The sequence below is a fragment of the Lingula anatina genome, chromosome 1, assembly GCF_051362555.1.
Source record: "Lingula anatina isolate TDL-2025a chromosome 1, LinAna3.0, whole genome shotgun sequence".
Lineage (NCBI taxonomy): Eukaryota > Metazoa > Brachiopoda > Lingulata > Lingulida > Lingulidae > Lingula > Lingula anatina.
In genome coordinates, this window is record NC_141767.1 from 8905409 (window position 1) to 8919405 (window position 13997).

At 34.8% G+C, this 13997-nt stretch overlaps 2 protein-coding genes and 1 non-coding gene across 4 annotated transcripts; 1 reads left to right on the forward strand and 2 right to left on the reverse strand.

The window, feature by feature from the left end:
• Positions 1–770: 770 nt before the first annotated feature.
• On the forward strand, positions 771–13921 carry LOC106158006 (uncharacterized). 2 transcript variants are annotated; one of them, XM_013533839.3, is made up of 10 exons: positions 771–1683; positions 5240–5397; positions 5764–5873; positions 9165–9254; positions 9592–9705; positions 9908–10054; positions 10264–10454; positions 10739–10845; positions 11454–11595; positions 11969–13921. In XM_013533839.3, the coding sequence occupies exons 1-10, from the start codon at positions 1559–1561 to the stop codon at positions 13341–13343; spliced, it is 2559 nt and encodes an 852-aa protein (XP_013389293.3). In that variant the 5' UTR covers positions 771–1558; the 3' UTR covers positions 13344–13921. The 2 variants fall into 2 exon arrangements, with proteins under 2 accessions (XP_013389293.3, XP_086852283.1); XM_086996157.1 differs by having other exon boundaries at positions 771–1674.
• On the reverse strand, positions 3054–3125 carry Trnac-gca (transfer RNA cysteine (anticodon GCA)). Its single transcript has one exon. It is a non-coding gene; the product is annotated as a tRNA-Cys (tRNA).
• On the reverse strand, positions 6981–8271 carry LOC106158008 (AP-5 complex subunit sigma-1). The gene has a single exon (XM_013533841.3). It carries the CDS (start codon positions 8158–8160, stop codon positions 7564–7566), a length of 597 nt encoding a protein of 198 aa, XP_013389295.3. The 5' UTR covers positions 8161–8271; the 3' UTR covers positions 6981–7563.
• Positions 13922–13997: the final 76 nt, after the last annotated feature.

Below are 13997 nucleotides of genomic sequence, written 5' to 3' on the forward strand. Positions count from 1 at the left end.
AACAAAGATAATTTGGATAACTGGCAGAAAATATCTCTGGATCCGCTCCTGAATATGACATATTTTGAGTCACCAAAAGGCCGGAGACCAACAGTAGCATGATGGTCAATTAAATGGCTACTGTTTCATTTGCTCTCAAAATATAAATTTTTCATGTACTCATTTTGATCGAACCTCCATCCTGTCTTGGTCTGTGCAAAAAGGGCATGGTTTTTCTTTACATATTTTGTCCAGTATATATATATATATATATATATATATATATATATATATATATATATATATATATGTTTAAAAATCTTATTTTTATACATTAAAATGTCTCTTGTATTCAACTTTCATCCAATTAAATATTAAAATAGACCCAAACTGACATAATACAGATTGCCGGAAAGCAGTCACATAAAAGGTTTAACATAAAGATAACGCAAAAGACAATACACCAAATTTATTTCTGACCAAAAAAACGTTTCATATTAAAAAGACAACATACATTCAAAACTGAAATGAAGTTAACCTCCAAATTCTCTCTCTCTCTCTCTCTCTCTTCCACTTCAGTCAAGATGTCTTTGTCATCTCCACATTGTCAGCATAACTTCTTTGACAGATGTTCTTATCTCTGCCTGTGAACAGTCTAGTGTGTATTCGCGATGTTTGCGCCTTCTATTTTGTTCCCGAGATTTAAGAGGCGGAGAATATTGACTGTTTGGCCAGTGATTATGACGGATGATCCGGCCCGATGTTCTCCAAATTTAGGTCACCAAATAAGGTACTGCAACATAAAAACAAACGAAAAAATATATAGTAACGCATCACATATTAGAAAAGAGACAATTTCTACGGCTAAAACAGTGGGTTAGTTTTTCAGGCTAATTTTAACAGGACGCTTACATGGTGCAACAAAAGTTTCCGCTTTTTAAAAACCGCGCATATTATGAAACATACGGTATTCTTTCATAGTCGGGCAGTACGGTGTGGTTCAATATTTGAATGGAGGACAATGACAGCTGAAGATACCCAATAAAGACGTTTACTGATATTCCAACTGGACGCAAAGGAAGGCGGAAACGAGGAGGAACTGCTGTGGTTCGAATCCGACAGCAAATGTTTAGAAGTTTCTTTTAAATGTCCAAGAAGCCATATTAAAATCTGAGAGAAATCAAACAAGAAAAGAGAGTTATTTTTGTGGACGGCTACAGTTAGACACAGTATTCGTCAAACATCTCAAATTATCGCGCAGACGTCAATTCTAAACAAAGTGGCCAACTTTAATCTGGTTGTGATCCGCCAGTTTACTCCAAAGGTACACACGGTCTACGCCAAATTGAATGTTTAGCCGTCAACACCTGTGGGTTCCTGTTTAGGACACATGAGCATATACGCATATTAGTTTATGAATGTTTGATACAAATTAGAAATCATTTCAAAGATTCTATTTTACGATCATATTCAACGCATTGTGTTATTTTAATGGTTTTGAAAAATGCGGCTTGGATTTCACGTAGACGACACGAAGACCTACTAAATTTATTTACTGCGCGAAAAAGAAACGAAAATAATGGCCAACCATCTCGCATCGAATGGTAGCCCTAGCAAAAAGAGCCCCGTACCTAAGCAAGAGGACGACACCGCAGCCGAAGATGACAGCAACTCTATCCCTAAGATTGACCCGAGGTATGTGTGGTAGGTAATGATATTTTACTATTTTGTTACTATTTTATCTCTCTGTTTTTTATTTTGTTTTACATAGGCCATAACTTACTTCAAAAAATTCAGTATAGCCTATTGTATGAGCAAATTATCATTTCCATTATTTCATATCTGAATAACAGCAGCCAAGAATTTCGAATGGATTTGGGTCTGCTTTTTAAGAACAAGCAAATGATACGTTTTCTGTTACTATATGAGGTTACTTTTTCTGTATCTGACTGTATTGATTCAAAACTTTTTAACCAAAAAGAATAGAGACATGTTTGGGTTTATTTTTTAGTTTGACCGCAGTTTGGGCATAGTTCATCAAAATATTTAAGTGAACCATTAAACAAACACGTATTTTGAGCCTCACCTGTTATTATAACAAAACAGCAAGAATAATATGTTAAAATACGTTGAGTGTAAACGATATAGACTAAGAATAGACAGCAACACAAAAATTTTACTCTATTCACAGACGATATTCAACAAAGCTTTAGAAAATACAGAAACTATCTTGAAAATAGGTATAAATGATCATGATAATTACTTTTTTTAAGGGGGAATAAAAAAATATGTTTTGACAATAAAGTACGATACTCTATCAGTTCCATCCCATGGACATAGAAATCGATTAAAAAATTAACCTAAAAGATTTAAAACCTAGATTGAAAAAATTTTAGATTGAAAAGAAACATATTATAGGAATGTAAACGCACTCGTAACACTTTGGAGGTCATTAAAAATAAACATGTTTACCGCAATTATTTGGAGTATTTCAGGCAAAAAAGTCCAAAATCATATTTCATTATATACATATACCTTACATCCCTTACTGTCTTGTTCACCACACGTTTCTTTTTCTTTTCTTTTTTTTCTTTCAAACAACAAATCAACTGAAATATTAATATAAAGACAAAATATATGTAGTTGATCAAAAACTAACACTATCGGCATTAAGAAATAGACACATTTTTTCTTTTTCTTTTCTTTTTCCAAAGTAAGTTGCCTTCTATAACTTTATAAGAACTTAAACTTTTATGTTGTCCTTTACTTGTTCAAAGTTATAATTTGATGACAACACAACACAACATATTCTCATACGACAGTTGCCAAAATGTATCTTATATACGTTTTTGACCTCTTTAGAGGCTTTGATGATTTTGGTGACTTCTAAAAATGGGAAATTGGGATTAAGTTGAAGCATGATGTGGTTAATTAATCGAAATACTTGCAGGTTAAATTGATTGGCTACTGCTACTTGTCTTACAAATTTTCGGCTAATGTGGAGTACACCTCACACCTCACCTGTTTGGTTTATCTAAAAAACTCGTCTTTGATTTCAATCGAAAAATAGTTTCAGGGGGCACCCGGATTTGAACCGGGGACCTCTCGATCTGCAGTCGAATGCTCTACCACTGAGCTATACCCCCACATGTTTCAATATATTTGTCAGTGTTACTATTATTGCTGTGCTTGAACATAGTTTGCATAGTAATTTATGTATCTGAATATAAATCACTATAGCTATAAACTGACTATAAATCACACGCGACTATAACACGGTTATGTGAAACCACTGCAACAAGAATAATTAGACTGCTGACGGCAATGTATTCGTCTGCCTACTGGTATTTTACAAATGAATATATATATAGAGAAAACTATATTATCTTCAATTTTTTAAAACTTGATTCAGTTTCATATAGATGTTGTTTGAGACGTGTTGATGTTTTTCTCTTTTGATATTATGGTATATTGGCATTTTGCGATGCTTTTTTAAAATTTCACGCTATTTTTATTCATTAACCCAGTGAGAGGCTCGAGGTGATGCTATAAACGGCAGGAGGTTTACAGTGAGATATTAAACGGAGCATGTTATTTTTAGTATGTTTTGACGAACTGTAAAAAGCAATTTTCTTACAACTAAGGTTTAATTGTCTTGTTTCTAAAAGATCTGTTAAAAATAAAATGCGTCGACTAATATGTTATGATATGCATCATGTCTAAATAGTGAAAGAAATATTTAGTTTTACATAAGTTTTAACTTTTTTATAAAAAAAATATTTAGCATGACAGGACTGTGCAAACGCATGGTTTCGGGCGCCACCGCTTCTCATGACGCTTGTGAATTCATCATTATTATCATCGTTTCTTTTTGCAAAACTTTTCTCGTTGTCTACGTTTGGGTTTTTAATTAATCATGCTTTCATATTTCTCTATCTCAAATTTTTCATTTCTTCGCTGTCTGATATTACCAGGAAAACAAAAAACCAGTTAAGTCCGACTAAAAGGTAACCATTTGCCTTAAAACATATTATGGACAGAACGTTCAAATTAAGTATGCATGTAAAGTGAAATTGATGATTCTACAATTGCTTTAAATGCAATAGGTAAGACAAAACTCTATATTATTTGTAATAATAGTTTTTTGTTACCTTATAAGGATATTCCTTTCCTGTCATATGAACGGCTGCACCTTCACCAATAAAGTATGTAAACTTTATTGTGTCCAAACAATGCTGGTTATGTTTAAATCCACTTATTTTCTTCTGGTGTCCGATCAGAAAGGTGCACGGAAATCCATGACGAAGATTTCGTCCACAAATTCCCAACTTCTTCAATCGTTTGACTCTCACGAACTGGCTACAATTGTATGTTTCAGATGACCATATAACTCCAAGAAGATCAAAACAACTTAATCTGCACGAAGTGTAAAGTTCCTCGTGGTATTATCTGTGTAGCGTGTTCGTGTATAGCTTATAAAGAGCGATTGTCCAACTTAAGCTTGGTACAAATCGCACGAGCCCGCACTTAGGGTGTGAATTGTTCAATTGTTTTAATACACGAACGAATCATTTCAAGCTCATAATCGTATTGTTAGATTTAGTCGCCATAAACTTCAGGTGGAAAAAAGTGCCGTGCGTGTAAATTGAATTGACTAACACATCCGTGAAGACAACACATGCTACACGATGAGGTTGAAGCGTGCAGGGTATTTAATGTGAATGACATAAACTGCTTAATTAAAAATAAATCATCCGCACGTATCGTTTTGGTTTGTTAAAAGAATTACACAAATACTAAATGTTTTTCAAACTTTACACGTTACAAAATGGCAATGAAAATAGACACTTTATTTCATATCACTATTTGTTATGTATACTGAAAATACTAAAGATGACAGTGTTTTGAATGCATTGATACCAGTTTGATTGGCAGTTTCCGTTCACATTACCATGGATATACGGATTTCATTCAACAACATCCCAAACAGAGCAGTTAATTTTGGTATTTCATTGTCAACTTTGGTATTTTATAAACATTTTCTTTCCGTTATCTCTCGATAAAAAATTACATGCGACAAATCATGCGAACATCAGATCATTTACTTTTATGTAAAATAAAATGAAAGAAGTAGAGTTTATACCTATGTAAATATATATTTTTCTAAAATGTGCACGTAATACACGTAGTTTTGTAACAAAAATCTGTAAGTATTTCGATTAATTAACCACATCAATTATTTGTCGTAATTTGTTTGTAGCTTTAAAAGTAAGCGATATCGTGATAAACTACGGACGGAAATCAAAGCACTGGAGTCACAGCTGCCGCTGGACAAGACTTCCCTGCACAGAAAGCTGGACAGCCAAACTGTCTTCCGTCTGGTCATCTCATGTTTCCGAATGAAAGCATTCTTCAAAGGTATGAAGGGTATTTTTTTCTGCGACAACGCACTACCTGCAAATTTGTCCACTGTTCAAAGTGCTTTTCCTGAATTATGGTCGTCTAACTTGAAAATCATAAGAAGGGAGCTATTCTTAAATCAAACACATGTTCATATTTCTTGGAGATTCTGATATAGAATATGTTGTACAAAACGGGTTATTTGTTAATTTCTAGTTTCAAAATTGATTTTGCAAACATTGATCAAACGATTACTTTTATTTAGATTTAAATAAATCTGTAAGTATGAAAGTTGTATTAAAAATGGTTATAACACTAAACATATTTTGTAACAGAAAGAAAGAAAAGCATGTAATGTTAAGCCAAGTCCTGTGCGTTTTTCAGCTGCAAGATTTGTAGACCGTGACCCAAATCCAACTGATAATTTGGAATCAAAGCCACCAGAAGAAGACACCATTATGCGTGATATCTTTGACGCGCAGTTCCTCAACCAGGTAGGTTTGGCGATATGAATTCTTGACCTCTTCGTCTAATCGAAATTTAATAACTTGCCAACAAACTTGTGACTGATAATAGGGTGTGATATGACGAAGGATTAGAGGATTGGTCCAAGGGCGAGGTGGCTGGAGGAAAGATTAACCAGTACAAATAAAAGAAGACCCATTCGACTGGAAAACAATAAAATGAGAAATCCTTTTGAATTTTTCTGCTTTAAGAGTGGTTGAAGAGGACGAGCATTCTAGATACTGATAATTCAGCAAACGTGAGAAGAGCTCTGACGAGTCATTTATATCAACTACACCAGACAAAAAAGTGACATTTATCTACAACCGATCTCTGATAAGATTCCAGAGGTTTTTAAAAGCACTTGAAGTAGCAGAGAACCCTTTCTCTCTCCATGGTCCCCCAAAAGCAAATTGATGTTCCAGATATCCTAGTAAGCGATGGAAATTGTTGAAGGTGTAAACCTCCAATCCTACAGATTAGATAATATTGTCCATTTAAACATCCGATCTACACAATCATACTTTTCTTCCATTAATAATCATTGTTATGACACTCCATTAAGCCGGGAGTTGATAAGAAGTAAAGATTTTAGCAAACAATAGACCAAACATTGTAGCCATGAAGTTGGGTAGCCTGGTAATGACATAGCTTTGGCCGATCCGCGGGAGAAAACTTAGTATGTCTATAGCAAGAAGTGGGCAGATTACTGCCTTCAGTTTTTGTTGTAAAATATGATACTTTTAAGCTACTGGATAAAGTTTTTGTAAATTTTTTAAATGCCATAAACAGGGATCAATTCTGAAGTGATTATTCAAAGTCGGTAAAGACAGATTGTCAATAAATGGGAAGGTTAAATTCTATTTTTTTAATACAAGATTCAATCAATCTGGATTATTCCAAATTACATGACTTCAGTAAACAATCATATACTTGCAAAGCAGACTACCTGACGTATTGATAAATTTGATCTACTCGTTTCCTTTTTTTCTTGATCAATTTCCTGTGCCCTAGCAACAGGAATTTATTTTTGTGGAATCACTATATTTGTTAACATCTGGCACTATAGGGCACATTTAGAAAAAGGTAAATATATCTTATAAAGTTGAGCCATTTTATTTGATAATCTTACCTACAACTGATGCATAAAGGAATGATATTTAGCTATTTTGGTATTTCAATAAGCCTCCTCTTTAGATAAGATCCACATTTCACATGCTGATTAATACCAATCAATATCAACCCTGGCATCAGAAAGCAAAGACAGTTATCTTAATGGAGTCCAAAGTATACAGAATATGTCTAGTTGTGATATTAATTCTATCTTGAAGTGATTTATAAATATTGATAAATGTAGTCATCTTAGCAGCTTATGGCAGATACAGATAAGGCTGGTTTATGGTGTCACAGATCAACTGAAAAAGTCTGCCTTTTTGCAATAATATGTAATATAGCACTCAACTTTATCAACACACTTCTACAACTGACAGTTGTACACCTTGTAAGTGGTGACACAACAGTTGGGAAAGTCATGCACCACTTAAAAAGAATATACTTATCAAATAGGTTATAATCTTAGCATAATGAAAATCAAACAGCGGCTTTGGAATGAACATTCATTTAAAAGATAAGATGAATGTAATTTCTGACAGAAATTGCACAATTAACACAAACAAGTTGTTAGCCCTTTGAAATTAATTCTAGGTCTTTCTCAAATTGTCTAACAAGTCTTCGGTTCATAAACAACAATTGTCCACTTGGTAAAAATATGTCTAAAACCACTGCAATTTTGTCTACTTTAGTCATTGCTTCAGTCGGCTGATTAAGTATCCTCAAGTGTTCCTGAAGGTATCTTATCAACAGCTTCAAGACATTTTCTGCCAGAGACCGATTTTCATTTTTCTCACAAATCATTGTGAAACCACAGTTTACAGCTGCCATCCAAACAACAATCTTTTCATTTTGAAACGGCTCGTCTACAGGAAGTCTGATGTATCCAAGTTCAAATTCAGGCAATGTTCCTTCATTATTCAGCTTAAGTAAGTCATCATCTAGTGTTTTCCCTGTGACAGCCCTTCGAAAGGCAAATTCAGACTGAACTAGTTGAGCAACCCTGTGCAAGTTTTGTTTACGTTCGGTCCGAAGATCACTTCCGTGTTTTACAGGATCGTTTTCTCTTTGGGTGTCAATTCTCTGTATTTCTTGTCCAAACGTGGAGGAATACATGATTCTGCAGGTTCCTGGTGATACAGTGTGTATGATAAATGCATAAACCATTCTTATATCACATTCAAAGTAAAGTTATTTTGAATAAAATTATTAACCCGGCGTACCCATGAAGGAAGAAACTAAATAGGTCAAAATGCCGGAAACGCTGTCTGAGCAAGCGCATTGTGTTTTGATAGGTTCCACCAATGACCTAGTTTTATATCAGCATGTGGGACACGTGGAAACAAAACGTGCTTCATCCTCTGTTTTGGTGAAAGAGCTACCACAGGAATGCTCTTAAATGACCACAACGAGTTGTCAACACAGTTTTTAAAACAAGCATTCCTCTCTACCAACAGTTTTTCATGACATATCTTGCATGGGGACAGATTTGCGAATTTACACCGTTGTTTACCTTTTTCTGATACAGGGTTGCCTTCATTCTTGACATGATGTTATTTTCAGCATCAGTGCCATCAGTTTGTCGTAACACGAAGACAGTACTACAGTGTATGTGATACATTTTAAGTCATCCTGTTTTTTTTTTTTTTTTTTTTTTTTTCTGGTGTAATACAATAGTACAGATTTTGAATCGTATTAATTTTGGTATATCAGAAAAAAAATTCAAACTGATCAGAAAAATATATTATTTATATCTTCTGCATGAAAGGTAATTGATTGCAATTCTTCAAAGTTTTAAAATATTCCTACAAGCAACAAAGATATGGAAGTTTTTAACTGCTATATTACACCCAAAGTGTCCTCACTTTTCAGTCAAAAACCGGTGATCACTGACCACTAACCAATGCATCAAATTAACTATACTTCCCATTGTTCAATTTTCATGTTTTTTTTTTCTTTGCAATAGATTACAAATTTCCTGAATTTTTAAATGGTATAAATTACACTTGCAGTGCTCAAAAGAGAGATTTGAAAGGGATGTCATACGTGACCTGTAATCATACTGGTCACAGTTTTGCCAGCACTGCGGCTGGACAGTGGCTATCGGGTGGCCCATGTGCATTGTGATATACCTACATTAATTTGTAATTTTTGATGTACCTTCATTTTAGCTTCTGGATGGGTTCCTACTTGTGGCAACCTCAGATGGCACCATTTTATATGTATCCCAAAATATTCTACAGAATTTAGGATTCAACCAGGTATTAAATCTCAAGTAAATGCTAACATATGATAAATAAGCTGTTTTGAATAATTGTTGCATAGTAGATTAAGAGCTAATACCAATGTGTAATTATTCAGGAAAAAATTAATAAAAGGAGAATACTATAATACATACAGTTTCTCAAAACATTTAATTTGGGAGTCGTTACTACTTCAATATTTCAGTTTGTAACAAGATGCCTTCATCAGGTTTAGCTGTTCATTAAAAAAGTTACGGTAACTTTGAGTGCATAACACAGCTGATGAATTTCTTTGCTGGTATGAGCAGTTTACAGTATGTTTGGCAATGTTTTCTTTTAAATTGTCCTCTTTTAGGTTGATCTGATGCATAGGTGTCTCTATGGAATTGTGCATCCAGATGATCACCATGAAGTCAAGATGGTTCTCGAACAAACTATAATTGACCCGAGATGCCAGCCACAAGAAAAGGTTATTCAATCAAATAGAAATGAAATTTATGTATTTTACCTGGCATATATATGATGATATTTGCATCCTAGTTAATTGTGGACATTTTTCTGTAGGCACTTTCTAGAAGTCAAAAGTCAGTATTATAAGATTGAATTAGGTTATTCTGAATATGTATTATTTGGAACACGGTTTTCTGTTGAAAGAATAAATGATTTTTCAGTCTAGCAACTACATCCAGCAAATGCAACATGAAGGAATAGAAAATATAAATAGAGTGCAGTACGACCATTCCCCACATATAACACCTAAAGCAGTTTCTTTTTTGTGCAGAATGAAATGCTTTAATGGAACTGCTACTGGATATTTGGTGAGTAGCTGTAAGGACTCTTTTAAAAAAAAAACATTAAGGATTTTGGTGTCACTTTGTTTAAATAGAAAAGAGAAATGGGGTAAGTTTAAATTATTGTGTTCATTTGGTTTAAATTTATATTTTGCATATTGTTTCTTATAAATGATTGACCATCTGCTGTCAGAAAATACTACCACTAAAAAACAATGTCATATCATTTTCTCCAGAAAATGCACTGTAGCGGCCATATGCATTCCTTGCCCAATGCCTTGAAGTCTACTCGTACCTCTTGTCAAGTGGTATTTGCATACTGTCGTCCATTTATGCTGTCCAGCAATGACCCAGAGAGTGATCTCAAGCAGAATGTGTTCTGGAGTAAACATGAAATGGATCTCACTTTTAAACAGCTTGATAAAAAGTAAGCTAGCAAGTATCTCTTGAATTTTTACATATATTTTGGGGTATAACAAATGCTATTATTGTAAAATTAAGGTCAATTTTTTCTAGGTGATTTCTGAAACAATATTGTGTGATTTTCTGAAACAGTATTATGTGAGATTTATTATTGCAAAAGCAAGTGGATTTTAACTTGACGGCCTTGTTTGTGGTCTTGTTCTCTAATTGAAAGGTCTAGGTGGCATTTTTGTGTCATTTGTGAAATGTCTATTTTTAGATTAATAATCATTTATCATTGGTTTTTAGATCTGTGGATGTGATAGGTTTTAGCACAGAGGAGATAGATGGGAAGTCATTTTACTCTTTTGTGCATCCAGAGGATCTGGCCACTTGTATTGCTTGCCACAAAGCATGTAAGTAAATGCATGACTTTTTGAATTACTTGATATATACAATGCTATATATCAGCATATATTTATAACATATTTTCATGACAAAAATGCCATGTTGAATTATGATCAGTACATTTTATCTATGATATCTGACATTAAAGAAATCTTGTACTAGAAAAAAATTATAGAAATTTCATTTATAAAACAGTCATCCTTGCATATACCTTGCGTAATTTAATTAGTTAATTTATTAGTTTATTTTTTAAGAGAAAATTGAAAATATCAAAAGTTAATTTTGTTTCTTTCTGCCAACAACAAATTGCATTTCAAGGTGACAAAATGATATTACTCATTCTGTTGATGATAGACTGACCATAAATGTCAATTCATCTCCATTTTTGGCTACAATCAGACCTAGAAATAGTCTGCTCATTAACTGTTTCAACCTGCTTAGGTATTTTTATGAACTTTCAAAATTCCATTTCTACCTGGATGTTGGCTTGGATTTTTTCTAATAATATTCTAGCCCCTTAAGTGGCCATCAAAAAAAGTTCTCAGCAAACAGTTTATAAAAAAGAGTGTCATAAAAAAGGGAAAAAATGACAGTAAATTTTTAATTTATTTTTTAGTTACAGAGAGTCAAGAAATCCAAACCATGTATTTTCGATTCATGTGCAAGAGTGGTAATTGGATCTGGCTCCATACTAGAGGAAAGGTTGTCTTTAAGAATGCAAAGAAGTATTCTGTTGTTTTCTCACATTGTCCTGTCAGGTAAGATAAAAAATGGACACAAAAACCAGTTATCAAAATGGTATAAAATTGATTGCCCTCAATTTTTTTCTTTTCTCTAAGAAATCATTATTTCTCAAAAATATATGTAGTATTTGGTTGAAGTATGTAGTTCAAATAAATGATATAATTAGTGTTCAACCTATCTAGGGTATGAACCCAAGGTGATTTTTTTAAGTAGAATGCTGTGATGTCTGTTCCTAGAACCTAGCTGTCTGTTCCTAGTTCTTGACAATATTGAACTGATTAAACATTTAGTTTTGTGATGAGTATATAGTTAAGACATAAGGAATAAAATGACTTTTCTTAGTTTCATTTTCTTAATTTGGAAAAATATGTCAAATCACCATTTCAGAGAGGAGGACAGTACATACATTCAGCAAGAAGTGATGTTGAGGACCAGATATGCCATCCAGGACCTGATGTACAGCACCAGTCTCCAGCAGTGGGGGGACAGGACTGATGTCTACCAGGAGCTCAACCAGAGCCACAACACCATTAGAGCAGTGACCAGGTATCATCCATATGGAGGCTTGAGGGAGGAGGATGCCAACAGTCTACACAGTCCACATGGCACATGTCCTTCCAGCTGGCACTCCAACTCTGAGCGCCATTCTCCTGTGTTTCCATCCACACACATGCCACACAAGTACTTCCAGAGGGAAAGGCAGTACCATATGGAGGAGATCAAAAGGAAAGCCACGGAGAAGGAGATGCAAGGGATGGTCAGTCAGTCCTCAGATCAAAGGATGCTTCTGCATCAGCAGAATGGCCCAGTGGGTCCAGTCTCAGGCCAGCTTCAAAGTCCAGTGAATAATGGCATGCACCTGTACCCTCCCCCTCCTCAAGGGAATTTAGCAGAATTCCAGGTGTTTGAAAACCAAGGGTACCATGCCAGACATTTTCAGGTTGCGCCACATTTAAATGGGCATGCTGGATCAGCAGCAGTTGGATTTCCAGCCATCTTTGGTGGGCACCCTCATGAACCACATGATGCCACCCCTCAGGTGGCCCAGGGGTATCATGCTTCTCCTCCTCATCAACATCATCCACCTCATCCTCAATTTGGGGTTGAATTTTGGCCCCATCATCCTCACACTCTTGCACAGGTGCCACCACATTTGCCTCTTTCTCCACCACCATCTCCCTCTCCACATTACCACTGGAAAACCATGGAGCCTTCTTCAGTGTCCTATGTAACAGTTGGGGAGTATAGGCATTATAACACTGATCCCCAGCAAGAAGGAGGAGGAAGAGGAGGAGGACATGCAACAACTAACAGACATTGGCCAGTATACAATTCTCATTTCCTTCATCATATGCCTACATCAGAGGAGTCCCCCCATCATGTGAATATGTCATCAGTGAGGCATGATCCCAGATATGTTACTGAAGAAGATGGTTACAATCACCAGTATCAAGTTCCTTACAGACTATCACACAATCCCACCCAGCCACCAATGTCACATGCGGACCATCCATCACTGCTAAATCACAGGCATTCAAACAATACTTTTCCAGACCACGGCACCTTCTATATGAACAATTCTGCACAACAAACACAGTCCACAGAGCACTCCAGACTTGCTCCAAGTGATATAGACATGTCAACCCACATGAAGATTGTAGAGGAAGGATCTGGTAGCCATGCCAGTGGCAGCGCAACTGGGCACCCTGTGAATTCACTGCCATCTGTTGGCAGTTTTCTGGAGTACTTGAATGATGTTTAAGGCTTGAATTCCTATTGACTGTAGATCAGATGTACCTGTCATCAAAATACTTAAATGAGCAATACCACTATACCAACTGTGTCTCTTGATGTTTTATACTTAACAAAAGGTCTAATATATACATGTATGCACTATACAAGTACCTGTATAAGTTGTAGTTATTGCATACGTCGTACGCATCTATATACTTGCAACTAATTCAGTTATTGTAGATGTACATTTGCAGTCAGTCTTACCTCATTATACTGCAGCTGAATTTCCAAGATTATCATTTGAGCCATATTGAACACCCGTTGTATCTTTTTATAGAACATTTATGGTGCAGTCTTTTCTTTAATTGCTTTAACAAGATCTCATGCAAATGTAAGGTGCAGATTTTTTGCATCATAAGATCTAGGTTCTTATGAGTATATATGAGTGTGTGTGTGTGTGTGTGTGTGTGTGTGCAAATTAACATGTAATGCAATTTTAAACAAGTTGGGTTTTAATTGTATGATTAATAATAAATTGGTTAATCTATAAAATTAATGTTGCATTTTGAAATAAAATATAGTATTGTTAAACAATGCTACGATTTAAAGAATTTACCGTCACACAGTATTGTTGTCTTTTTTCTTAAATATGCAGTATTGTTATAAAAATGTAAAATGCAGA

Bases quoted from the DNA above. Each gene is read 5' to 3' on its own strand.
- LOC106158008 (XM_013533841.3), bottom strand. From the start codon at position 8,160: ATGGTTTATGCATTTATCATACACACTGTATCACCAGGAACCTGCAGA.
- LOC106158006 (XM_013533839.3), top strand. From the start codon at position 1,559: ATGGCCAACCATCTCGCATCGAATGGTAGCCCTAGCAAAAAGAGCCCC. The intron at 1,684-5,239 runs GTAGGTAATGAT...ATTTGTTTGTAG, and splicing joins ATTGACCCGAGGTATGTGTG to CTTTAAAAGTAAGCGATATC. The intron at 9,255-9,591 runs GTATTAAATCTC...GTCCTCTTTTAG, and splicing joins AGAATTTAGGATTCAACCAG to GTTGATCTGATGCATAGGTG.